The sequence below is a fragment of the Chlamydotis macqueenii genome, chromosome 1 (genome assembly GCF_036417535.1).
Source record: "Chlamydotis macqueenii isolate bChlMac1 chromosome 1, bChlMac1.mat, whole genome shotgun sequence".
Lineage (NCBI taxonomy): Eukaryota > Metazoa > Chordata > Aves > Otidiformes > Otididae > Chlamydotis > Chlamydotis macqueenii.
In genome coordinates, this window is record NC_141556.1 from 114710350 (window position 1) to 114735994 (window position 25645).

The 25645-nt window shown below is 38.6% G+C and overlaps 2 protein-coding genes across 11 annotated transcripts; one reads left to right on the top strand and one right to left on the bottom strand.

Moving 5' to 3' along the window:
* Positions 1-422: 422 nt before the first annotated feature.
* RWDD2B (RWD domain containing 2B) lies at positions 423-4255 on the bottom strand. 6 transcript variants are annotated; one of them, XM_086764381.1, is made up of 5 exons: positions 4232-4255; positions 3299-3508; positions 3144-3211; positions 2131-2496; positions 423-1426 (listed from the first exon to the last, which is right to left on the bottom strand). In XM_086764381.1, exons 2-5 carry the CDS (start codon positions 3503-3505, stop codon positions 1189-1191), a joined length of 879 nt encoding a protein of 292 aa, XP_086620507.1. In that variant the 5' UTR covers positions 3506-3508; positions 4232-4255; the 3' UTR covers positions 423-1188. The 6 variants fall into 6 exon arrangements, with proteins under 6 accessions (XP_086620507.1, XP_086620497.1, XP_086620473.1 ...); XM_086764371.1 differs by lacking the exon at positions 4232-4255 and adding an exon at positions 4145-4218; XM_086764347.1 differs by lacking the exon at positions 4232-4255 and adding an exon at positions 4018-4119.
* USP16 (ubiquitin specific peptidase 16) lies at positions 4046-24272 on the top strand. Of its 5 annotated transcripts, none has more exons than XM_086764294.1 (18): positions 4046-4150; positions 6189-6287; positions 8821-8999; positions 9638-9741; positions 12063-12166; positions 14084-14262; positions 15201-15293; positions 15962-16092; positions 16451-16538; positions 17426-17504; positions 18354-18445; positions 19255-19311; positions 19789-19956; positions 20565-21237; positions 21950-22044; positions 23279-23365; positions 23675-23831; positions 23938-24272. In XM_086764294.1, exons 2-18 carry the CDS (start codon positions 6227-6229, stop codon positions 24060-24062), a joined length of 2472 nt encoding a protein of 823 aa, XP_086620420.1. In that variant the 5' UTR covers positions 4046-4150; positions 6189-6226; the 3' UTR covers positions 24063-24272. The 5 variants fall into 5 exon arrangements, with proteins under 5 accessions (XP_086620420.1, XP_086620442.1, XP_086620460.1 ...); XM_086764316.1 differs by having other exon boundaries at positions 14087-14262; XM_086764334.1 differs by having other exon boundaries at positions 8821-8859.
* Positions 24273-25645: the final 1373 nt, after the last annotated feature.

Sequence of the window (25645 nt, forward strand, 5' to 3'; positions counted from 1 at the left end):
TGTGTAACGCGGCGTGGACGTCACCCAGGTGAAGCATCCCTCAGCTTCCTACCCACCGGCGGGTCCTAACGCGCGAGGACTGCAGGCCTCTCATCACGCCGCCGTACTCTTCGGCACTTGCAAGGACTTAGGATTTGGTAAAGTTTCAGCGGCAAACCCCCCACCCGCAAAGTATCCCTGCCAAGGGCCTCCATGTCCTTAGCAGAGACCTGGATGTTGGGAACGTTTCTGGATGCACACCAAAATATTTAATTGATGTCAGAAGCAACCCACGCCTGCTTTTTAGGGCGTGTGCGTGATTTAGATACAGAATCCATAAGCACAGTAACAAACACGCATTCATTGACACAACTTTGCTGAAACCAGGCGCAAAAGCATACGCAGCGTAACGCGCTCTAAATCAATAGACTGCAAACGTGAACTCGGCAGAGCGAGGATCGTTTTATTGGTTTGGAGTGCAGCGTGAGGGAGCCCAGTCCCTGGGGAGCTTCTGCTTTCACCTGAGTAAACAGACTCGACTCCTTAGCAGAGCTGCTGAGCCACCGCGGCATCACCCTCGCCTGCACACACACTTCTACCTTCGGGAAATTCTTGTGCCTTCAAGCAGCCACCCTAACTCGCCCTGTTTGCAAGAACAAGACTTCAGTGAACTTGCTCCCTCTTTTTTTTTTTTTTTTTAAATAAAACATTGATCTCATGGCTTAACATACTTTCAGGTAGAAAGCAGAAGAAAAGATTGTTACAAAAAAGTCTTCATGTAGTGCACGTAAACAAATAATGTAAACATCACATTTCCTCTCTTGAGATATCCACACTTCTTTTTTGTCTCTTCTTATTCATATATTCATTCACTATAATTCCATCTATTTATTAATCTAACTTGTTCTTGCTTAATTCTAACTTAATTCTCTAACTGCCTGGTAGGTTATCAAACATTTTCTGTCATTGTACTTAGGCAGGTACCATAAATGTCCTTAAAATCAGAAAGTGCAATAAAGCGTTCATTCAGTCATTTGCACTATTCAGAATTTCACTGGATATTTGTTTTCATTAAAAACTGGATTTATCATCTAAACCACGAATTATTAATTCCCTCTCTGATCAACTGTTGCAGAACAGCTAAGGAATCCATTACAAGGATTAACTTACAAATGTAGGCACTTGGATTTGTGGTGATCTTCAACCTCTTCAATGCCCTTCAACCCCAAAATACATTTGAAAAATGTCAGCACATCCTTTTTCTTCTAAAAAACGATATAGCTGCCCCAAATCCATATGATTTCCTCTGGCACCATGTGCATCAAAACATTTTTCTTCCAAAGTGGAGAATTTTCTTTGTTTCTGAATCTCAGCGTGCCCTTCACCTTCCAAAGAAACGTCTTCTCTGTGCCGAATGAGAATTCTTTTCCACGTTAATCTTCTTATTCTGAAAGTAAGTGGAGAAACATGAATCCATCTATAAAATAAAGACTGTTCTAGAAAATATTGTGAAACCACTATTATCATAGAAGTCAGTAAATTCCATTTGTACATGTAACTTGACAGAGACTGGTTCCCTAGCTGGCCGTAGAAATACTACTTGCACGCATGCACCCACACAAACAGGAGCTTGTTTCTTTGTATCTCCTCAGGATTAAAAGAACTTACATGTTACTCCTCACAAAATAATGGATGAAGACGTGGTTTCAGTTTCAGTGCTCACTTCCGTCTCACCTGTGCTAAGAATTCTCATGCTCTCTTAGCTGTTATAATCAAATGACAACGCTCATTTAGTCCACACCACTTAGAAATATAAATGATGGGAACAGAATAAAACATGAACGTAGAGTGATATAACAGCATATATATCTTACACAACTGGGGTACTGCAGTCCATCGCTATACAACTGAAATACAGAGGAAGATAAAACCGAAATAAATGTGCACCATGCAGTACTAGTAGCTTTGATTGCTGCAATCAACAGTACTGCAGATACTCAGATTTCTAAATACATTACGAAAAGCACAAACACTTTGTAAACCTTTATAGGTTGGAAGGTGGCTGTATTTCCCACCTTCTGGCCACATAAACAACATGAAGAATGTAATATTTTAACTAGTAATGGCATTTAAGTACAAAGAAAAACTAACCTTGACCAGAACTCTTCACAACTACTTTGCAGACCTTCTACGCAAACAACACCTGGTTTCCCTGGCATGCAAAACCCTGACAGAGAGAGCTCCTTGGCCCAGTCAATAATATTCTTTCTTTTCGTCTTGTTGTAAATGTGATGACTATAGATCCACAGTCGAGTGAATGTGATGTCTTCTGACTGCATGGCATTTGACGTTGTAACCGAGGAAGACGAAAGCTCCTTGTCAATGTAAGCAGCTGCATGGTCTTTAACCCACTCCCTCGCACTCAACATGCAGGGCTCACCACTGCAGTTTTGCATCAAATACGCTTTTAGATCAGAGTTCAGGTTAATCTGTTGAGAGCGGCTTAATAATGATGACCTAAAGAAAAAGAAAAATATAAATGCAGTTCTAATATGCTTACCACTTAGCACGTATTGCAAATAGATTTAAATCATATTAGCTATGAAAAGGTCTTAACTAGTATTTAATTGGTGTGCTAACTCTTGAGTTCACATACAGTACTACCAATCTGTAGATCAAGAAAAAGGTACTGAAACCTAAGTATGGTGGCTGAACTAATTTCCTGCAATACATGACGCTACTTCTTTAAACAGAAATATTCTGATAAAAAAATAACAGAAGCCTGGAAGTAACAGCATCTTGACAAGGGACGAATAAGACCATTGACTAATTTTTCACACCTTTAGTTAGTGTTAAGCTTTGTCAAAATAGAAAATAGTTTGTCTTCTTGATCATCAGATCTATGAGCAGTATCTACATGTAACCCCTCTGTACAGAAGATGGCACTCCTCCATGCTTTTCCCATTTTTCTCACTTATTTGCTGAGGACACCAGAGAAATCATAACCTTGGAGATCTGTTTTTCTTCAACACTGTTGCCCTTCTGGCTTAATTTTACAGTAAAATATATTAAAAAAAAAGACTGCTTTTTCATATTATAAGTGTATTTATGTAGTACAACATAGCTTCTAAATGCTTTTATTAGCTGTACTTTTAATGCCATACCTCACAGTAATTTCTGGTAGAACAGTTGGATATTTAAATGGTAGAGCACAGGCCATAGAGAATTCCACCTAAAAACAAACGAGCAAGTGTTCAGTTCAAGTAAGCCCTAAAACCTCACAAAATAAAAATAAAAAGAAGAAAGGTGTTTACAGTACCATAGATGCATTAGACACCTCTGGCTTTACATTCAGTATAAACTGAACTTTTGAAGATGGCATCTCTGCAGATTCATTTTCAGCATAGTGCTTCAGTTCTGCTACAGCCAGCTGGTCAGTCACAATGAACTCGTCTTCATACGGAAACATGCTGGAGAGTAAATCTAGCTCTGAAATTTGTATCTCAGCTTCTTCTCGGTTAGTCATTTCCTAAGCAAAGGAGAAATTAGGGAAGAAAATCAGGGCTTGAACATGGGACAAAGTCCATTAACTACCCTCATGTAACTCATGTTAATCCTTATAACCAAGTCCATCATGTACGTTGGGCAGCTAGGAGCAGGAAGACACCCCGTGACAGCCCTTGAGGCTTCCATTGACCTGAGACGGGCCAGGATGTGGTCGTGTGCCACAAAACACCTTTCTCACAGGGCCCCACACCTGAGGCACAGCCGTCTCTGCCGCTTTGACGGCCGCAGAGGTGGACGGTAGAGCGCCCGGGGAGCCTCCACTCCCCCGCCGAGCAAGCCCGAGGCCAAAGCCAAACCTAAATCCAACGGCCGGCCCCTGCCCGCACCGCCAGCAGCCCCGCGGGCCTCGGGGCGCAGGAAGCAGCGCGCAGGACCCGCCCACGCGCCCACAGCTCCCGGCTCCCTTCACCGCCCGCTCCCCTCCCCTCCCCTCCCCTCCCCTCCCCCCGCGCCGTGCCTGGGCGGCCCCACAATGCAACGCGCCGGAAGCGCGCATGGCAGGCGGTCGCCGTCGCCCAAACGTCTGGCGATGAGGTGAAGCTGCTGTTGCCCCGCCCCAACAGAGCCATGCATCGTCAAGCCGTTCGCCCAGCGGCACCGGCAGGTGAGGGACAAAAGGCCCCCTCCCGGTTCGGCCGCCGCGCTCCTACTACCGCGGCCGCCTTCCTCCCGCTCCGGGACTCACTCCTCCGGCGCTCCGCAGCTTCCCTTCCAGCAGGGACACTCGGCTTTCCCTATTGGCTATGGCGCTTGTCAGTGAAGGCGCGGTAGCGGCCACGGGCCAATGGGAAGCAGGCGGGGCGGTGCGGAGCAGTGCGGTGCGCGGCGGCGGGGCGAGTGTGCGCGGCGGGGACGCGGAACACGTGGGCAACGGGGCCCGGGCCCGGCCCTGGCCCTTGGGACGGGGTGAGTGGGGCGGCCCGGTGGGGGGGGGGGGGGGGTGTGGGGGGCTGGGAGCCGGGCCCCGGGGTGCACCTGCTCCCCGCCGCGGCCGGGCGGCCCTGCAGCCCTCCGGACCGGGACCTTCGGTTCCCCGCCGGCGACCGGTGGCCCGGCGGAGCCTCTGGGGCCCGGCCGGCTGCCCGGGGCCGGCCCCCGGTGCTGGCCAGGCCCGCCGCTGTGGGGGTTTGTCCCGCGTGTCCGTGCGAGGCAGGTGCCCTTTTGGTCGCTTGTAGACCGCGCTTCCCTATTGAGAAACAACCGAACGATCGTTTTCTTGCTTTACCTGTTGGGCTCTGCAGCGCTTTTCCTCGCGTGGGCTGCTCCGTGGAAAGGGCTGGTGAAGAACCTGCCGGACAAGTCTGTCCAGGCACAGCGTGGGTTAAATTATTAGCAGCTACTGGTCTCTCTGCAGTCAGGCCTTCCTAGCAGGGGGGCGAAGTCAATTTGGGAAGGGTTTTAAAGTGTGCTGTAGGGGAGTTTGTTGAACTGTGATTTCTTTTTCGGAGCAAATTGGATGCTAAGTTGCAAAAGGCGATAATTCGACTTTTGATGAAGTAGCTGCCTACCTGTCACTTAACAACTGCGTAATCTGTCCTAAAAGCATCCTTCAAAAAGGTTTTTCACACAAAAAGTCCAGTGGGTACCATGCCTAAACTCTTCCCAGGATGGTTTCTGTCTGATTCTCTCTGGGCTGGCTTCGTTTTTTGGCTGTGACAGCCCCAAGCAGGCAGCAGGTTTTTTTTTTGTGGCTGGTGTGCTGCTGAGTATGAGCTAAGAAATGGTTTTGCAAGGAGCGGTGTTACACATGGGGGCGAGTGCTGTGCTAACGTGTTTACGTGAAGGGCGGACGGCAAGGTTAGGCCAGCCTGCAAAGGCCACGTAAGACTGCGGAGACTTGATTTTGAACCCTTTTACCTTGCATGTTTTAATTGTCCAGCACATGTTGATTTTTAAGTTTACTTGATCATTTTGAATGATCTTTTATAAGATAAGGCCCTGTGCCTTACCTGGGCTACAGACTAGAAGTTAAAAATGTCCTGCCATATGCGCAGTAGCAAGCATGTGGCAATATACTGTCGGCTTAGGATTCTGTAGCAGTAGATCACTCTTGTCTAGAAGGGTTTACAGGCATAGCAAATAACAAACTTCATCTGAATTATTTGCTTGATATGTTGGGAAGTCAATGATACATCTGCCCCCAGTGAAGAAACTGGAAAACCGGAACTCCCGTTTTCTGTATGTTTTCAAATACGTTAAAGTATTTGCATGTGTCAGACCTCATCAAAGATGCAGGGAATTTTCAGTAAAGAAAACTGAAAGATTGTAAAGGCAAAAAAAAAGTTGAAGATTTAATTGGGACAAACATAATTCTTTTTTCTAAAATCCCTGTGTTATTAGTTAAAGTATAAGTCCTGAAGGCTTATAGGATTTTTGATACTTAAGTTTGCTCTTTTGTGCAGTGCTTTTGATTTAAGGTTGTAAATCACTTGGTTTTTATAATTCACACTGTGATCTTGCCTCTACAACAGTTAGAATTGTTTCATGTTGAAGTATAATTAGTTTCTTTTCTTTTGAAAATGTCAAATTAAAAGTAGTTAATTCACCTTGAGGGACATCTTGGATATAGAAATAATTTATGGTTAAGCAATGAACAAGTGAAACCAAAAGCTGCTTTCTAATTTACTGTTTTTCCTTGCTAGGTCACTGTTCCATGTAAAAAAAATTACAGACTGCAAATATGGGAAAGAAACGTATCAAAGGCAAAACTGCGCAGTCTGATGAGTCTCTGGATACGCTGGGTATGTTTCCTTAGAGAAGTCTGTGGTCCTGATGTTTGCTTTAACCTCAAAGAGGATTTGAAAACTCTATTAGTATTAGTCACTGACTTTGAAGTCTCATTTACAATGTGTGGGTTTGTATAATTGAAACTGAAGTCTATAAGAAACATGAGCATTGCTACTTTTATAAGTATGCTCAAAAATAATAATCCTGTCTTGAAAACTAGGATTATTTTCTGATTTTCAGGAAGCTCAGACACAGTGTTCTTTACTGACACCCAGGTTGTGTTGAATCTTATAAAATTCCTCAGAATATAAAGTGTTTGTAGAGTCAGCTGCTAAGCTTGTTATGATAGGTTTAAGTAGCACTTTCTTAATGAAGACATTGTTGCAGAAGATTCTCACTTCAGTAGAAAAAGATTTTGATTAAAATATTTCTGTGAAACCATTTGTCTTTACACTAGCAACTAATGGTACTGACCCTGGACACCTCAGCTCTTTAGTCCTAGTTTTTTTTTGTTAAAACTTCTTTCTCTTCCTGGCCTTCTGTTCCTTTAGAAAAAATCCCAAATTTTTAATGTTATCCTTCTAGCTGTACTGGATCTCACCTCTGTGTTGAAATTTTGTTCTCTTGTTTACCCTGGTTATTCTAGCTCTCATTTTTGCTTACACTGTGTAGCATTCTCTTCTGCTACCTTGTCTGCCAGGTCCCAAACCAGGTCTTGCCCATCTTTTTTGTTGATCCCAACTGGGGAAACGAGTTGAGCCATGGGAGTTGAGCTGGGAGAGAGAGCACTTACAGTTTTAGTCAAGAGGCTCAATGAGATGGCCTGGTTCTTTTAGATTAAAGTCTTGTAGTAGCTTCTGTCTCCTATGGCTTTTTAGCTTCTTTTTTCTTTTCCTTTTTTTTTTTTTTTTTTTTTTTCTGGAGTCAAGATCAATGTTTGCTATGACTGTTCCTCATTTTTCTCCAGAAAAAAAAGTCGATTATGGTGTAGTTGATGATGGTGTCTCACTTTTTTGGCTGAAAATAGGCTAGCTTACCCTGACAAAGTCCTCTATAGCCACAAATGTAAACTAAGACTGATCATTATTAATAATTCCACTATATAGTAGCGGCCAATATGCAAAAGGTTTGTTTAAAAAAGAAAATTTTGAAGTTGTAGATGAAGCTTATGTTTTTTAAAAAGTCTTAAAGAATTCATCTAAATATTTGTATTTGGCTCTTACTGGCTAGCATTTGTACTATGGTAAAATCTTATAATCTTGGACAGAAAGAGAACTGTCTGTGCAGAACTTTTCCCTAGTTTCAGTTCCTTCCAATAAAAGTTTGCTATCTTGAGACTGTAATCTTGCATATGGTCCTCAACAAAGATAGATTCGGAGCTGCTATGCTATCTGAGCAATAAAAATACCTCTGTAGCAAAGAACTTAAGGGAGTTAAATTATGTAAACAGCTATGTAATACTTCTCAATAGTAGCTTCACAAAAAAAATGTTGTTTTTTTTTTTTTACACCATATTAGATACGTACAGCATTTTTATTTTAGCATGAGTTTGTTTACTCTGTGCGTTTTGACTTATGAAGTAACTCTTTGTACTGTCAGATATTTGACCCTGTATTTGCAAATTTAGATATTTGTAACTGCAAATAGTGAAGAATTTTAGGCTGCTGATGCTAAATGTCTTAGAAACCTACTTTGTTAAAAATAAAAATTAAAATGTTCCTCATTTTTTATTTGGAAGAACTTGCATCAGTTTGCGTATGTGTTCTCTGTCAATTGCAATTTCTGTGTACCTGAATTAAGCTTAGAGGCAGCTTCTCTTTCCTCAACTGACAGTGTAACCAACAACTGTAAAAATTTAAAAAGTAATAAGATAATTAAACTCCTGGTAGTAGCTCTTAGCAACAGATGCCTGTTCTTGGTGTAACTGTTCTGAGCAGAGTTTGGTTGATAGATGGAGTTCACATCAAGCCCAGAAGGTGCAGCTCCGAGTAGGGTGTAGTACTGTAGTGCAAAGTGATAATAGTATAGGCAGGATGACTCTAGCTTGCTTTTTTAAACCATAATCTGCTGCATAATTTCATGGAGGCAGCTCAGCTGGAAGCGTAACCTCCATAATCTCCACTTTTATAGGCCAGCCAGGTGCTGCCTTGGTGACTGGGAACCGTGTCAGTGGGCTGTGGCAGCTCCCTGAGAGGTGAGGGAATCATAACACCACAATAATAGAAGCCCACAGCCTGGCACAGTAGGTAGGTTTGTATGCGAAGGTTCTGTCAACTCCTCTGGCTAGATGTAGATTCAAGTGATGTTTGGGGTTTTTTTGTTTGTTTGTTTTAGTAATGCAGTAGTTTAGGATGCAGCAGCAATGTCCTCGGACTGTGAATGCGGGTAACAAAGGGTTTCTTTCTGATATATCTGCTGAATTGTCAATTTTTCTTTGACTCTGGAAAGGCTATCCTAGCTTCTGGATTGCTGCCTGTGTCTTTGAAGCCTAGAGATATTTGCATTTGTTGTGATACCTATATCCTTCATGTGCTTTTTGTTTTGTAGAACCTGTGTGCAAGCATATTCGTAAAGGATTGGAACAAGGTCAACTGAAAAAGGCACTGCTGAATGTGGAATGGCATGTTTGTCAGGACTGTAAGGCAGACAATAAGACACAAAAGAAATCTGAGGAGGAGACTGATGAAAGCCCTTCGATATGGTTATGTCTAAAATGTGGCCATAGGGTATCTCTTGTTTTGTTGTTAATTTGTTTTCATATATTTCAGTGCCTTATAATATAGTGGAACGAGAGAGCTTCTAATTAAAACTTTATATTATATTTTTTATTTTAATGGTGATGCTATGTAAATGGTTTTATATATTTTAGTGTGATTAAAAAATGTCTGCTCTGAATTGCAAATTAAGTACTTAGAAGCTTGGCACAAAGGCATTTAGCAGACTTAAGGCTAAAACACTATCTCGAGGACTTATTTTCTTAGAAGGTACAAATTATTTTGCTAAGTAAATAAGAATTTCTGTTAATGCTCCTGATTTGTGATTTTTACTCACAGTGGTTTACTAAATTTAGAACTTTGCATGCTGAACAGGTTTTTGTTCTGTTTTTTTCTTCAAGTTGTTCAGACTGGAATTTGTAAATTAGATGTTCAGTCCTTGAGCAACCTTATAGTTATTCTGCACCTAGTAAGTTAGCTTTTGTGCCTTAAAATGGAGGCCCATCTGTTTATCCTAATTAGTTTAACATTTGTTTCATTAACAAAATGAAACAGTTTTCATTTTAATAGTTTGTTTGTACTCTGGCTTTATGTATGTTTCATTGATAGTCAACTGGATTTTGTGACGCTTCTGGTTATCAACATTATAGGGCTGTGGCAGAAATTCTCAGGAACAGCATGCTTTAAGGCATTATACAACGCCGAGATCAGATCCCCATTGTTTGGTTCTCAGTTTGGACAACTGGAGTGTGTGGTGAGTTTGCCAGGCAACAGTTGTAAGACATAGCTAGAAGGCAACAGAGGCTGGGATATAACTTGTGTTTTCTTTTCTTTGTGGATTCTAGGATTTATCTCTAGACTTATGTAAAGCATTTCCACACGCAAAAATGCCAGCAGTCTTTGCTGGATTTGCTGAATAAATATTGCTTTCTTGTAAAATGTATAACTAGAAGATGTTCGTAATCTAAGTTGAAATCAACCAACTAGTAAATGCTGTTGACTTCGTATTTTACTGCTTTGGCTTGGTTAGAATACTGACACATGGAAACAAATGTTGGTATTTAGCTCTAAATTTTAGCTCTCAGCCTTGGGAGAAGCTCCTTTCTGATTCACACTTAGTGACAAACTTAATTACTTTTATTTTCTCAATAAAGATGGCTTCTTAATACCATATGTATAGTTAAAAAGCCCAACTGTAGAATTACCAGATGCTACTGTATTGATCAATACAAATTCCATCTCCCTGGTAGTATTTCCTTCTCTTACAAGGAGTAGTATGTTACTGTGTAAGGGGGAACCTTAATTTTCTAAACTGTGCTATACAGAAATACTGTGCCTGAGAAACTTAGTATTTGTCATTATGTTCATTTTATATAGCATTATCTCTTTACTTGATCATATTTAGCACTTTTACTTATAATGATCAGTATTTCTATTGCACTTTAGGATGGAAATGGACATTATTAATAACATGTATTACTATATTACTAATGAACTAGTGAACTTATTTTTTTGCTTTTAGTGTTAAAATTACAGTTTTTAAGTGCTTTATTTTCTCATTCTAAAACTTACATAGTTTTTAAATCAAAGTACTTGTGAATATAAGGAAGTTGTCTAAGCAAGATCTTTTGGTTCCTTCTAGAATTTCTTGGTTGTACAAACTTGCACAATTGATATATGATTGATATACTGGGTATAAATTATAAATCAAACCTGCAGTGAAGAACTGTATTTCACGGTGGGCCTACTACATAAAAACAAAAGCAGTTTTGAACGTAATATATTAATGCAATGAATGTATGAATAAATCTCTCTGTTGTGCATGCATATGTGGTTGAAATTGGATTTGAGTAGTACCTGTAAACAGTTAAAAGAAACGTTTTGAACTGGGAGGGAAAGAGGAGAGTTCTAGTAATTCGTTAAGTTCTGCTATTTTGGGTTTACAACAAGTGCTATTGTGTGTGTTTTCAGTACTGGTATGACTTACCAGTTGGATCTGTTATGTTTTTCCCCTGCTGGTCAAACAGACGTTGCTGAAAACTTTTTCCAAGCTCTTGATTCCTTCAAGGTTATCTAAGAAATTCTTGATGGATGAGTGGTTACGATGTTAAAATTGCCCATATAATTTGTTGTTCAGGGAGTGAGAATGCCTATTTTTATAATACTCAGGGATCCAAAAGTTGAGCCAATTTTTTCAATGAGACATGAAGAAATGTGAAAATTGCAGCTAATTCCAGGAATACTAGAGGTTTAGGGAAGCGTTTAGCTGCAGACTTCTGCTTGTAATATCAGAAAATAAATTCTGGCTTACGGCAATCCTGAAATCTGCTAAATGCATTTGTGCCTAAGAACTGTAATTGGTACATTTCAAAGTGCAGAAGTATTTGCATTCTCTTTAATACCTTTTGTCACCTCTTCAAAGAGCTGATCAGGCAGAACTACGAAATCCTACATACAGCTCGTATGTGTTCTGGCAGAACTTTACTCTTACTTGAGCCTTTATCACTGCAGCTTCTCTCACAATTTCTTTTAAAATTGGTTAGTGGCCCGGCCATACACTTCTTTGCTCATAAAGAGAGAAATAGATTTGTGTCAGCAACAAAAGAGCAAATAAAAGTGTGCAGGACTAATGGAGCACACTGATTTGTTTCTTATCCAATTTAAATATAGTGAAGTACTTGCTTGGCTAGAATACTCTGACTTTTTTCTGTGCCATAACATTGGTAAGTCATTTCCTTTAGGGCTTAATATTGACAAAGATTTTGACAAAACTTCCCCTGCATGCATTTTTCTTGTGGACTAGGTTTCTAAGCACATCTTTTAAGGTTATAAGTTACGTTTATAAATTGCAATTCCTAGTTAGTGGAATAATTGTTTTAAGATAACTTTTAAATTTTTTATTTTCTTGATCAGAAATAAATTGAACTCTTCTCTAAGGCTTCTAAATCTTGACATAAGTCTTGTGATTTTATAACTTTGTGTAATGAATTGCATCAAACAGGCAAATAGTTTAGGATTTTCAAACAGTAGAAAAAAATAGGATTAATTGTTTTTCTTTTGGGGGGGTGGAGACAGGTGCTACATATGTGATAATGAAGTCCCGTATAATACTTCAACCCGATTGGGTCAGACTGTGGATTATGTTAGAAAACAAGTTTGTATTGACTCATCACGTACAGGTAAGTAATTATAATATACAAATAGTAAATCAGAAAGTCCCTTAAATGTAGGACTGTAATACTGTAAATCAAGAATGTACATTAAATTAGATTTAACTTTTGGAGCACCTTATGGTAAAGTAAAAAGCCAATTTAATTTCTTCCTTTTCTTTTATTTTTTTCCTTTGTCAGAATTGTGGTAGCATGAGTAACACCCTAGCCCATGGACCTAATTGGACCAGGATTTTGCCCAATGTCCCCTAAACTTTTACAGACCAGGAATATAGGAGTAGGAGGAAAAAAAAGAAAAAAAAAAAAAATTTTGCTGTGACTATTTTTTTAGATGTGAGGCTCCATTGTTCTGTGAGTAAGGAATTGACTTTCAGTACTCTCAAGTGTTGCATTTATTCATCAGTATTGCTCAGTCTGCCTTGAGATTAGAATTGTCATTGCTTAGAGATTATTTTATTTTACTTTTTAAAGTATTTTTGTAGATATTTGTAAATGTATCAACTGGAATGACTGAGTCTCCAGCTGTTGCAACACATTTCCTAATGGAAGGAGTATACAAGAGGATTTGTCCGCTGGGGCTGTACATTTAGTATAGGTAGCTGCAGTGCATTCAGAACTCCCTAAAATAGCATGTTCAGCCTGCAGTCTATCTGCAAAACGTGGTTATTTAAAAGCAAACAAACCCAGCAAACCCCTCCAGTTTCCACAACGTCAAAACTGGTTTTGTATAAGGCACTTCAACTAGAAAACGTGGCATAATTTGCATATCAATATAAATGCTATGACTCGTGGCTATCAAAAATTCCAACACCATCCTACACTTGGGTGAAATCATAGCCCCCTTGGGAAACAGATCACAACCATCCTGCAGCGCCAAGTGGCTGTCTCTGAATATTTGTTCAGGAAGCAGCTGAGGTTTTCACACAGGGACCAGAACCTTTTGAGTGGTTTTGGTCAGGCTTTCCCAGATGCATAGTTTCTCTGCATCTAGTATTTGGGCTTCATATTGGTTGCCAGAATTTTCTTCTCAGGCTTGAACTGGAAAAAGGATGAATACTTGGGTGCAGTTGCTCTCTCTTTCAGGTTTTCCATCTGTTGTTGTCCATCCATCTGTTTCTTGTCCGTCTGCAAAGATTGTATTGCCTGGTTTCCTTCCATTCTCTGGACTGACATTACTTTATTTTAAAGTTGATCTTGGCTCACAGCTTTACTTACCAGAAACTTTATCAATGGTTCTGCCAGTTTGGCAGTCCACTGGTGTGGGTGTTATTCTTCAAATTACCTGGAATTCTCTTATGGTTTTATTAAACAGATCATTGAAATTTGAGTTATACACCAACATAAGTTTTGGGAAAGTATCTTTAATGTGTCTTGAAGAATATAAACCTTCGAGTTTCATCTGTTTAGGTTCATGAAATGAACACGAAAATACTTTGACAGTGTGAGGCCTGTGCATATCTTTTCAGACAGCAGTGCCATGGCAAAAGGGGTGTTATCTCAGATGCCATCTTTTTAGATGTTGTATGAAGCCCTAACATAAGTGATTTTGCAAGAGGAATGAAATTTCAGATCACACATGCGGAGTTTCAGAGATTATTGGCATGAAAGGCTTGTGAACCAAGTGGCATGTTTAAGTTGCATGCTGATCTCAAATGGCATTTCAGGGGTTTCTTGGGTTGGTTTTTTTTTATTTCTGAGGTTGTTTTTTTAATTTGTTGGTATATTTTGTTTCTTTTTTTAACTCCTGTTACCTAGACAGTTTAAGAACTTAAATCAGTAGTATTACATTTATACAATTACAGAATTAATTATCATATGTTTAAATTTGATGCATTGTAGATTGCTGCTGCTTTTAATAACTTTTTTCCTAGCCCTTTCCCGGTTACTGGGTTAATATGTGGTATGTTTTGGTTTTTTTAATTTCAGTAGAAAAACAAGAGAACAAAGAATTTGAAAATAAAAAAGTAGAGAAAGACAGCAAAAACGAGCAAGAAAAAGAAGTCTCACTTAAAGAAGAGAATTCTCATTCAAGTACTAACTCAGAAGTGACTGTGAAAGGACTTAGTAACTTGGGGAATACATGTTTCTTTAATGCAGTGATGCAGGTACAGTAGTTATTGCTGCTCTTAAAAAATTGAATAGCAAAAGGGGAAGAAAAAAAAAAACAAACCACAAAAACAACCCAATCCCCAGTATTGTAAAATGACACAATGAGAATGCAATTTTTGTCTGCCAAGAATGATGGATTCATTCTAAAAATAGCACATTGGCGCTGAGAAGAAATGGAGCTGCAGGTTCAGACTTGCTCTAAGGGACAGCATCTTTCACTGATAGAGATTAAGCGTGTCACCTTCCTAGTTTAGTAAAGAAATAAAATAGTCTCTTCTCTTAGAATATAAGAGGTTAATACCCAAATACCATGCATGTTCACTGAAACAAATATGTCTCTCTCAGCAACAGGAAATCAAATGAAAGTAGATGTTAACAGGATGAGCATATTGCATTGCCATCTTGTGTGTCTTGCTTGGCTAAGAAGTGTTTGGATACAATAAACTTGTTCTTTCATGGGTATTAAAACTCACATGTAATCTTGTGCTCTTTGGCTTTTGATACTGAAGCTTGACTCAAACAAAATTCCCACTGTACTTGTAGGTTTTGGTAAGCTGTTTGACCTTTTTTTTATTTATAAACATGTTTCAAACCAAGCAAATATGCACACTGCGTTCTACCTTTTGATTTTGGAAAGAGACACTAGTAAATAAACTGTCAAAATCAGTCTATAGAAGAAAAATATGTTTAGGGTTTCTGCAATCTAAAGTAATGTGTGTAGAGGATGCTTGGAAGTCCCATTAGCTGTGTGGAACATACCTTTCACTGCGAAACACTATTAGAATTTCCAGAGTGGTAGTTACCACTCTAACTCTGTGTTTGGGAAAAATAAATTGCTGCTATTTTGGTTGCTACAAATTCTGTGACCAGTGTAACTCAGCTGTCCTTCCTCTTCTTCCCCAGTTACCAATCTTCTTTCTTTTATATTCTACAGAATTTGTCACAAACTCCAGTCCTGAGGGAGCTGCTTAAAGAAGCTAAAATGCCTGGCACAACAGTTAAAATCGAGTCACTGGAGTTATCTACGGTATATATGCTTTGACCTCCATAGTGTTTCTCCCCACCATTCCAGTCTGTTAAAGAAATGTGCAATACTGTTTCAGCTATATACTAACAGGAAGAAGATGTAAAATCAGTGGGAACTTGAACGTTGACTTACATAGAGCTGCTTCAGAAGTCAGCAGAGGTCTTTCATTCAAAGTGAAAGAGCAGTGATTCAATACTCTTAAGTATTGTTGTCATCAAAGGAGTACTTACATTATGATTAAGTTATTTAAAGGATGAAAATGTGTAACTTTTGCTATCGTGTCACTTGTCTAAATGCAAAGTAGGAACTTAGAGGATGTCTGCAACGCTAACTTAACACACTTATCATTACAGTTAGGGACTTGAATGGGAAAGAAGGGTTGTGCATTTTAAGAAATCGTATTTTTTTCCTAATAAAATCAAGAAATCCAGAGTTGCAACTAAGCAATAAATAATTAATTATTAGCCCAGTGTTTTGGTATTATCTCATGAGAAACTACCTGTAGGTTGTTTTTGTCAGGTTAACTTACTGCTGTTTTGGAAATTTATGTATGCTATTTTATAGTAATGCTTTCAAGAACTGAAGTGTTTAGATAAGGAAAAACTTAGTCCAGAAGGATCTGTCACGAAATTAAGGCAAAACAACTTTGTTGCTTTTGTTTAAAACAGGAGCCTCAGCTGATAAAACTAGATCAACCAGGTCCTTTGACATTAGCCATGTATCAGTTCCTGACAGAAATGCAAGACACAAAAAAAAGAGTAGTCACTCCTAAGGAACTTTTTGCTCAGGTTTGTAAAAAGTGAGTATCTGTACATATGCATGTCATAGTGAGTATGAAAAAAAAATTGTTAGTTGTTTAAAAAGAAGATCAATTTTTTGCCTTTTTTTTTTCTTGAATTTCCATCACAGCATATAAAATTTGTGTATTACTTAACAAGTTTTGAAATAAGAGGATAAAGAGCAAAATATAAATGAATAGAAGTAAAATGAAAGATATTCAGTGATATATTCTGATTAACTAGCTTCATATTTTTATAAAATCTCTAGACACTTGTTGCTTTTATATACGTACATGCTTGAGACTTTCTCCTTTTGTGTTTAGTATTGTTTTTATTTTAGGTTCAGTTATACTTTACAATTATTGTTTTATTTAACAGAGCAATACGATTTAAAGGTTATCAGCAGCAAGACAGTCATGAATTGCTCCGTTACTTACTTGATGGAATGAGAGCAGAAGAAATCCAAGTGAGTGCTAATTTCGTGGTTGTACGTACCTTTTTTTCCTCCTACCCTAGACCAAGGCTTTTCCCTCTGCTGAAGGGAGAAAGAACATTCATTCTGAGCTGGTCAACCTCTGTAGAGTGGTTTGTGCTGCCCATAGCACTGGCTTGAACCAGATAAGCCACAGAGCTGTAGAGGCGGGCAGCCTCTGAGCAGTGGAGTTGTGAAAGAGAAACCACGTGTATTACTGTTTTCATTTAGCAAAACTATTCAATGAGAGAAGTTTGTGGCTTGTATGTCTTGCATATATTGCAAGCATTGTTTAAGTTTCTAAGGTAATGATATTTTCTGCCCCTTTGGAAAGCAGTACTGGTTATTCTCTATGATTTTCTAATAAGATCAAGTAGAAAAGCTGAGTTTTACATGCTCTAAAGGTCTTTCTTTAATTCAGCACTTCTAATATAAATGTCTGTTGTCCTTCAGAAAGATTGATTTGTTCAAAATTTCTGCAGGAGAAGTGGGTTTGGAGTATGCGTAGTCACCCTAAAGAATGCCTTTTTGTCTTAATTTCTGAAATGCCTGAAAGTTCACTTGTGGAAATTCCATGATTTTTTTTTTTTTTTTTTTTTTTTTTTGCCAGTTTTAATTTGGGAAAATATTTCATTCGTAAACTAATTTTCTTGCGTACCAATTGCAATGTTATGACTGCAAACTTGTTTCTTGGTTGGTTATTTTTTTAGTATGCACAGGAGCTATTTTGTGTCTCTACAGGCATTTGTGTTGTTTCTATTGATTCTCTTAATTGGTGAAGACTAAACTTTTTCCTCCATCTGAAACATTTTGTAAAATGGACTAGTTAACTGAATTAGTTTAGGAGTTTTTACAGTGTGTATTTGTTTTGAAAATTTCAGCAAGTAAGTGTTGCAATACTGAAGGCGCTGACTGATTCAAGTAAACAAAACGAAGAAGAACTTAAAAAGAAAATTAAAGGTAAAATACCTGTCATTAATATTGTGATAATTTCAAGTCTTCTGTTTTATTGAAGTACACAAAGTAACACTAGTAGTGTCAACTAAAAGATACATGTTGCTTTATGCAATCTCTTTAATATGTATATGTCTAGAATGTAAGACTCCATAGTGTTAGTCTATTTATTTAAATGTCTTACTGAACTTGGTGGCATGTCCTTCATAACAGTGTAAGAGAAGGTTGATTCTATATACATTATATATAAAAATATGTTTGGGTAGGGTTTAATAATTCAAATATTATGTAAGAAATTAAAATATTAGCACATGAATGTGATGATTTATTCAGTCCTAAAAGTCCATTATTACTTAACAGTGGTATAAAAAAAAAAACAAACAATGAACAGAAAAATTTTTAAACTTTTCAACATGACTTAGGTTGGAAGATCAAGAACAAGTTTAAATTCAGACTGTGCTACACTGAAAATACAGCTTGAGGAAATTGGTTTTGTTTGAAGGGCACCTATACAGACAAAAGTTGGCGCTTGTTTTTCAGGTTTAGACAGTTAAGTCCTGAGAGAAAACAGGAATGCATTTGAGTTCAGAAAGTGGTAAAGGTGTTGGCTCCGTCAAACTGCCTTCTGCAAATATATTCTCACCCACGTTCCTTTGATACATGAAAGAATCTTATTTTAAGAATCTTGCTGTACTTCCTAAGGAAACTAGAGCAGGCCAGTGTGTTCCATCATACATCTTGTGTACTGTATTATCTTTTTTTTTGTTTGTTTTTAATTTAGTGTGCTATAACTAAATTGGTTGGTATATTATATGTAATATTGTTGACTTTACTGTATACTTTGTCAATTCTCAGAATATGAAAAGAAAAAGGGAATACAAAGTTTTGTAGATCGAATCTTTGGTGGAGAATTAACCAGTACAATTATGTGTGAGGAATGCAGAACTGTAAGTAAACTACCTGCTTTGAAAAGCCTAAAGTATAATTTTATGTAATTTGCAGGAGAACCCCAAAGTAACTGTGTATAGAAATAAGTTAAATTGGAAAGGTTTGCAGTTAATGCACTTCTAAAAGTTGACTAGCTGCACAGTTTTCTGAGAGGGGCATGTTTGGCTGGAATCTTTCTTCCCTTACATTATAAAGCTCATCTTTCAGTCCCTTTCAAAAGACTTCCAGAAAAAGAGATCGGCAATGGCAAGCTGCTTCTACTAGAATAATTCACTCTCCGATGCCTGGTCAACACCTTCCAGTGGTACAAATTGTAGAGTGGATGAATTGTTCTGCTACCAGCAGTATGCTGCCAGGGGCCCTTTCATTTTTCATCAGATGATTAAGTCTTTCCTTTTCCCACACTGGAATGACCACGGGATGCAAGGACAATAGTTATCCCATTATTGGGATAATGCATCCTGAGAATGAAGTAGTTAAAGGTATTAGTGAGTGGGCTACAGGAATGTCGTGACATGTTTCAGATATCAATCTCATAGGCCCTAAGTTGAGTTCTCACATTCTAGGCCACTAGAAAACTGAAATTTGTAAAAGTATTTCTTGCTTATTTCTATGGTAACATGACTGCTGGATTTTGGTCATGAATAGATAGCTGTTTGTGAAGTTAGATTAACTGTGGTTTATGTTTGTGTACACAAGTGAAAGCATGCATTGAATGCAGACAAGGCTACATACAAATAAGCCTATTTACAGCAAGCCAGCCACTTCCAAACAAAATTAAGTTGGACTCTTAAATATTCATTTAAAGGTATCCTTGGTGCATGAATCTTTCCTTGATTTGTCGCTTCCCGTACTAGATGATCAGGTAAGAAACTGTACCTGCTTGCTTTTTTGGCTTACTTACATGAAAACACCTTTATTAGAAAATCATTAGGGAATGAATTCTGTATCTTTGTAAATGTCTCTTTTGAAACTTAAAACTACAAGTTTGCCCAGATGCAAATTCAGTGCATTTAACAAGATTTATATCTGTTAGAGCCAAAGGTAATGCTGCCCCTTTACAGGTTCAGAATTTGGCCCTTGATAGCCTTACTTTTTCATACAATTTCATTCTGCAAGTCATTGTTTCATGTGGACTCCCTCTGGAGTAAGACACCTCTTTTGTAAACATTAGGGTGGCATAAATGAGTTAGGTGTATGTTATAGTCACTGAAATGTTATATCTTGAGCTGAAACTCGGATAACATCTCATCCTTACGGCTTTCTTTGGAATACTACTTTGTTATTCAGGACAGTAACATCTTTACTTCTGTGGCTGTTTGTGGCATTTTGCTTTTTATAGAAAGTAAAAATTACAAATGAGAGAAACGTTAAGAAAACCAAAGAAAAGGAATCTGAAGATGAAGAGGATAAAAACAATGAGTGTTATCTTAAGCAGAGAGATGAGCTCCCTGGTACAAGTAAGCACCTTCAGAAAAAAGCAAAGAAACAGGCCAAAAAACAAGCCAAGGTTGGTTTTGATAAGTATTTAACTTTTATTAATGAAGTGCTTGCAACTTCTGGTAAAACAAATCCTTTTTGCTTCCTTGGTTTAGATGGAGGAGAAGGAGATGGCATAGAATTTCTACCAACTCAAGTGCGCAACTGAAAAGACCAGTTGTATTTATGTCCTTACTATTAGGAAGTTACCTGTTCTGTTAAGAGTTGCTGTGCTCGGAATAAGCTAATATCCAGAGGAATGTGGAATTCATGTTGCCTGCCTGAAGTAGCATTAATTTGTATCAGACAACTGTTCTCCAGTCATTGACTGCAAGAATATTCACAAAAATTTAGAATACAGACGTAAGAAAGGATACGGAAGATATAAAGGAAATCACTAGTTTTATTTTGAAGATACTGTGTAACAAGGAGCAGTGGGAACTATATCTGAGGATAAATTCAGTACTGGTTGAATTGATCCTCTGATCACTAAATCATAAGATTATTCTCCCCCCTCCTGCCCTTTGCAGCAAAGGCAGGCTACAAAAATTTTGATAAAGAAATGGTAGTAAATGCTAAATATAATTTAAACTTGCTCTGTTTTGTGTGTTCTTACATATTATATATTCCAATTTGCAGAGCCAGCGCCGCCAGCAAAAACTTCAAGGAAAGGTGCTTCACTTGACAGATATCTGTGCAACTGAACAGTCGGAAAAAGATGTCGAGTATAACCAAGAATCAGAGGCAGAAATTAACTCTGAAACTCCTGATATGAAGCAAGGAGAGGAATCACCAAATGATTGCGAAGATCACTGCTTAACTCGAAAAGACTTCAGTATACAGGAAAATAGTACAGAAGTTCAGAGCATGTATGAAAATACAGGAAAGCTGGAACAAGAGTGTGTAGAAAACGAGTCTCTCATGCGTCTCCCTATGGAAGACTTAGATTCTCCTGTGAAGTTTGTCAATGGCCTTGACAGCCTGTCTTTGAAAGATGAGGATGATGAAAATGAAGATGAGGAAGAGCTTGCTACTGACTTTTCAAAACTACACTTGGATGCCAATGCTGAATCTGATACGAGTATCTTAGATGACCTTCAAACTGTTCCTGTCAAGACGTGTGAAGTATCGACTGAAGATCCAGAAACAGCATTTTGTACTCTGGCAAACAGGGAAGATCTGAACCTGGAAGAAGGTTCAGTCCGTCACTGTTTGTATCAATTTACCCGTAATGAAAAACTTACTGAGACCAATAAACTACTCTGTGATGTATGTACACAAAGACATTATGGACCAAAGAAGAACATAAAAAGTATGACAAATTCTCTTTTAAAAGAAAACTTTAAATATGTCCCTGTCTGCTACTTGGGTGGGTAAGGGGAGGAATGTTCCTGAAGTGGTATTTGTGTAACTTTAACTTGAATCAGTTGAACAAGTATCCAGTGGGTAGGTTGTGAGAACCTCTTTCACACAGATTAATACAAGTTCTTAATTGAGGAGAATACTAGGCTCACCAGCTTGGGTACAGAATACTGCAGGACTGAGGAGGAAGAGCGAGCAAAGAGGAGTGGATTTAGGCTTAGGAGGAGGGAAAGGGCATTTTAATCTAAAAATTAATTATGTGGGTGAATGAAGGGAGTAGCTATTTAGCAGGTGACTTTTCTGTTCTTCCCTCAAACGTGAAAATTCTGCTGTAACAGTCATAGGAAAATCATGTTGGTGTTGGCTCAAAAGGCCAGTCGATGAAAGCCACACGCAACTTCAGATTATGAAAGCTGTGGAGAACAAGCAAGAATTGATCCTGCTTGTGCTGTGATACTGCTCAGACATGGCATGAGCAGTTACTTTTGTGATATGAGATCTGCAAGATGGCAGCTGTTGTACAGTTCATCATGTTAAAAGGGAATGTTCAGTTTCAGAGTTGTAGTAGATGATGTTATGACAGCCTAAGTAGTGAAAATAAATAAATTCTTCCTGTAACATTTGGTTAGATGTTAAACATTGGTGATTTTTCTTTTCTGCAGGTGAAAAGAAGTATGTTTATACTAATGCCAAAAAGCAGATGCTAATCTCTCTTGCTCCTCCAATTTTAACTCTTCACTTAAAGAGGTTTCAGCAGGTAAGTAGCAGGCTGATATTGCAAAAACGTCTACGTATATGGTATCAGTTTAGTATGCAAATGTGCACATAATACTAGCTTAACTTAAAACTAATGTTTGCACGTTTTCATTTCCTATAAAACTGTTTTGGTTTGGGTTTTTTCCAAGGTTTGGAAAACATTTGTTTTGCAGCATTGGTTTTTGTGGTCTTTTGAGGAGTTGGGGTATGTTTTCCTGAAAGAATACTCGTTTGTTAGTTACCTGGAAAACACTGTTTTGTGAGCTTATTTGAAATACATTCCCTCACTGTTGTTATTGCTTACTGTATTAAGCAGTATCTTAGCATTCCTTGTTTCCTGCCACTGCAGCAGTTCACGGTCTCTTACATTTCAGTACAGAGAGAATAGGATCCCTTACTAAATGAGGGTAACAAATAGGTCAGTAGAATTGGAAGAGAGAGGATGCTGAGACTTACTGAGGGAAGGGGAAAAAAAAAAAGGGAGGAATGGAAAGCAATGCAACTTCAGTCTTATTTATAGACACCAAAGTAAAGTGGCTTATGTTTTTTTCCAAGTTGTAGGAAAGATTTTAATACAGGGCTTTAGCATTTTGAGAAAGAAAAAGAAAAGGAATGGTGATGAGAGACAGTATTGCCTATTCTAAATTTAAAGCTGTTCAGTATTTTGGTCAAAGTATTTATTTGAAAAATAAGGCAGGTGACTTTAAGTAGATGAAAAGCAATTCCACAGAGAAAATGGAAGTGTGTAGCCTATTCCAAGAGACTGTAACATGAATAAGGAAATAACATTTGTCAGCTTCTCCTTTTGTTTCTCCAGTTTGATACTGGAAGATTATTTGAATAAGGTGGGAGTAGAAGTTATATCAGTTTTGATGATATAAAATTAGATCCTCAGGCATACTACAGTATCTGAGAAGCAAGAGATGTCCTTATAGTTACATAAGTACATTAGAGCTGATTCTTTTGTCTGCTTTTGCTGCCATCAAGTTACCATAAGCAGGAGTCGTCTTAACTTGTGCTCCAGTGCATGTTGGAGGCAAGGAGGTGATGCTGGAAGACCTTGGGCAGTGGAGGGAAAAAAAAAAACCCAACCAATGTTGCTTTTTCAGTTTTGTGTAATGTAAAACTAATTTTGTACTGTTGAAACTTTGACCTGAAACATTTAGTAACTTAGCATGGTTTTAATATGCTACATTTTAACATTATGGGGTTTTCATCTACTTTGTCTGTTTAAGGCTGGATTTAATCTGCGGAAGGTCAATAGGCATATCAAGTTTCCAGAAGTGATAGACTTGGCTCCTTTCTGTACGGTTAAATGTAAAGTAAGTGGGAAAACAATCAGATGCTCCTTTCCTATGTTCTAACATGCTTTCATGATTAAGCTGCTTAGCAGAGTCTTTGTAGAATGCTTGTCAGCCTTCAGATATTGTGTGTGATAATACAGGATAAGGTACAAGTGCAACTTGTACTTGAGTCAGTGTACTTCCACTGATCATAGTTGTAGTGCCTGCATGAATCTGTAATGACCAGCTTCCCTTTCATCAGCAAACAAATCAAAGTGAAGAGTTTGCATTCTAGCCTTGCTTAAAACTCAGTACCTGACTGACATACGTAAACTTTTGCTTTTATAGAACGTGGCTGAAGGGAATGCAAAAGTACTGTACTCTCTCTATGGAGTTGTTGAACACAGTGGAACAATGAGGTCTGGGCACTACACTGCTTATACTAAAATGAGAAGTATGAACAACCATCTCTCTGATCTTGTCCTTCGAGGACAATCTCCTCAAGGTAAATAATTGGCAATACTTTACAATTTCTTACTACAGAACAGTAACAGAATTGATTGCTTGAGTTTCTTGTAGTAACTTTTACTCCTAAATTCTTCCTTTCACAGCTTTAGAAACTGAAGTGGTAAAAGGACAGTGGTTCCATATCAGTGATACCCATGTACAACCTGTGTCTGTTTCAAAAGTGCTGAGCTCGCAAGCCTATCTCCTGTTCTATGAGCGACTGCTGTAACTCATCTCAGAAGCCCTCTTGTATGTGCAGCCACCTTCAAATGGTCTGAAAGAAGGCAGAAAGTTGCAAATCATGTTGTTAACATATTGGAGCTACTGTGTACAACTGCAGGAATATACTTTATGCTTCTTAGACACACTGACAAGTGGTTAACTTATACTTTTTCCACTGTTTTCACTACTTTTAAATAAAAGTATTTTCAAAATTACAGCTTTGAGCTTCTATTGAGTAACTTGTATTGGCATAGACAAGCAACCACTACTTTTCGTTTCCTGCAAGTGCTATACATCTTAGTCAGCAACTTGTTCACTTTAAAGGGACCAGCTATAATTTTTAACTGTTGTTATCTCAGCCATTGTCTTGTTTCATGTGTATTTTAGAACTGGGTTCCATGCATAAGAAGCTCTTTCTTTCTACACATTGTAGAGCGAGACACATTCAGCATCCGCTCTATTTCCACAGTTGGTTGATGTCCAACAGAGGAGCCCTCAGTTTGCAAACTTTCAGTAATTTTTTTTTTTTTTTGCATGGGAACCTTATGCTGGTATTTTGGCAAGGCTGAGAGCTCAGATCTCTCTTGCTTTCACTTCAGGCTCTTCAGACTAGCCTTTCTGCACTGGAGGGGTAAGAAAACTAGTCCCACAGTAGCTTGTAATTTTAAAGTTCTCTTCTCTGCAGGCTGGGCTTCACATATACATAAATAAAATCTTGGCTCCTCCATGCTAGGGCAACAGCTGCTTACATTCAATGCATTTTTCACAGCAACCTTACCAAGAAAATGGGCAGTCTTATGTATTCTTGTTACGCTTACAGCCATCAGCAGTAGCACTTGCGCAGCTGACTATATCAGTATGCCAGTCCTTTTGAAAACTTGCTGAGTTTATTTTTCAGCCACACCAGCAACTGACTATAAAGCGAGCATTAGTGTAGCTGTTGTATGGCAGCCTTATTTAGGCATAAGATAGTTCCAGACTTGATTTAGCCTTCCACTCCCTTTTGGCTGTGAAAGAGTAGCACTGGCAAGAGCAATAAAAGGATTAATTATTGAAGTGGCTTGAATTTCAAGTGCAGTTCTCCTTTGAAGCTGCTTACTTTCCAAGAAGAGTCTTAACAGAGGGTTTCAGCTGAAGGATTCCAGCACTCTACATCATGCTAGCTCTTGCCCCTCAGTGTTTATTTTTAAGGCCATCAGAATGAGATGCAGTTCACCACTGTCAGGCTGCCATTTTGAGAGCATGGAGACTCCAAAAGGGTGAGGATGAAACAGATGCACATAACAAAATTGAACATTGGCATCAACCACAGACCTGCTACCATACATATTTCAATACTCTTTTTACACTCAAAGATTGGGTAAGGAGCACAATTAAGAGCACAAAGAGCTGCAACAATTGCAGATGCTTTCCCTGAAGTTACAAGCTCCCTGCAGCAGGCTCATGGTCAGTCTCCATCCACTGTACTGGGTGCAGGTGTCACAATGGTGGAGCGGGCTGCAGATGTAGCCTATGGGGACAGGCCAAGTGTACCTGATGCTGGACATGGCTGGCTCCAATGGACCCACTTGTAGGGCACAGCAGAGCCCC

What these genes read in the sequence shown, in the direction of transcription:
- USP16 (XM_086764294.1), top strand. Translation starts at nt 6,227, where the DNA reads ATGGGAAAGAAACGTATCAAAGGCAAAACTGCGCAGTCTGATGAGTCT. An exon ending in AGGCCAAAAAACAAGCCAAG is followed by an intron (nt 19,957 to 20,564) that starts GTTGGTTTTGAT and finishes TCCAATTTGCAG; the next exon opens with AGCCAGCGCCGCCAGCAAAA. An exon ending in ACTTAAAGAGGTTTCAGCAG is followed by an intron (nt 22,045 to 23,278) that starts GTAAGTAGCAGG and finishes TGTCTGTTTAAG; the next exon opens with GCTGGATTTAATCTGCGGAA.
- RWDD2B (XM_086764347.1), bottom strand. Translation starts at nt 4,119, where the DNA reads ATGCATGGCTCTGTTGGGGCGGGGCAACAGCAGCTTCACCTCATCGCC. An exon ending in CGCTTCCGGCGCGTTGCATT is followed by an intron (nt 3,509 to 4,017) that starts GTGGGGCCGCCC and finishes TCCTTTGCTTAG; the next exon opens with GAAATGACTAACCGAGAAGA. An exon ending in AGGTGTCTAATGCATCTATG is followed by an intron (nt 3,212 to 3,298) that starts GTACTGTAAACA and finishes GTTTGTTTTTAG; the next exon opens with GTGGAATTCTCTATGGCCTG.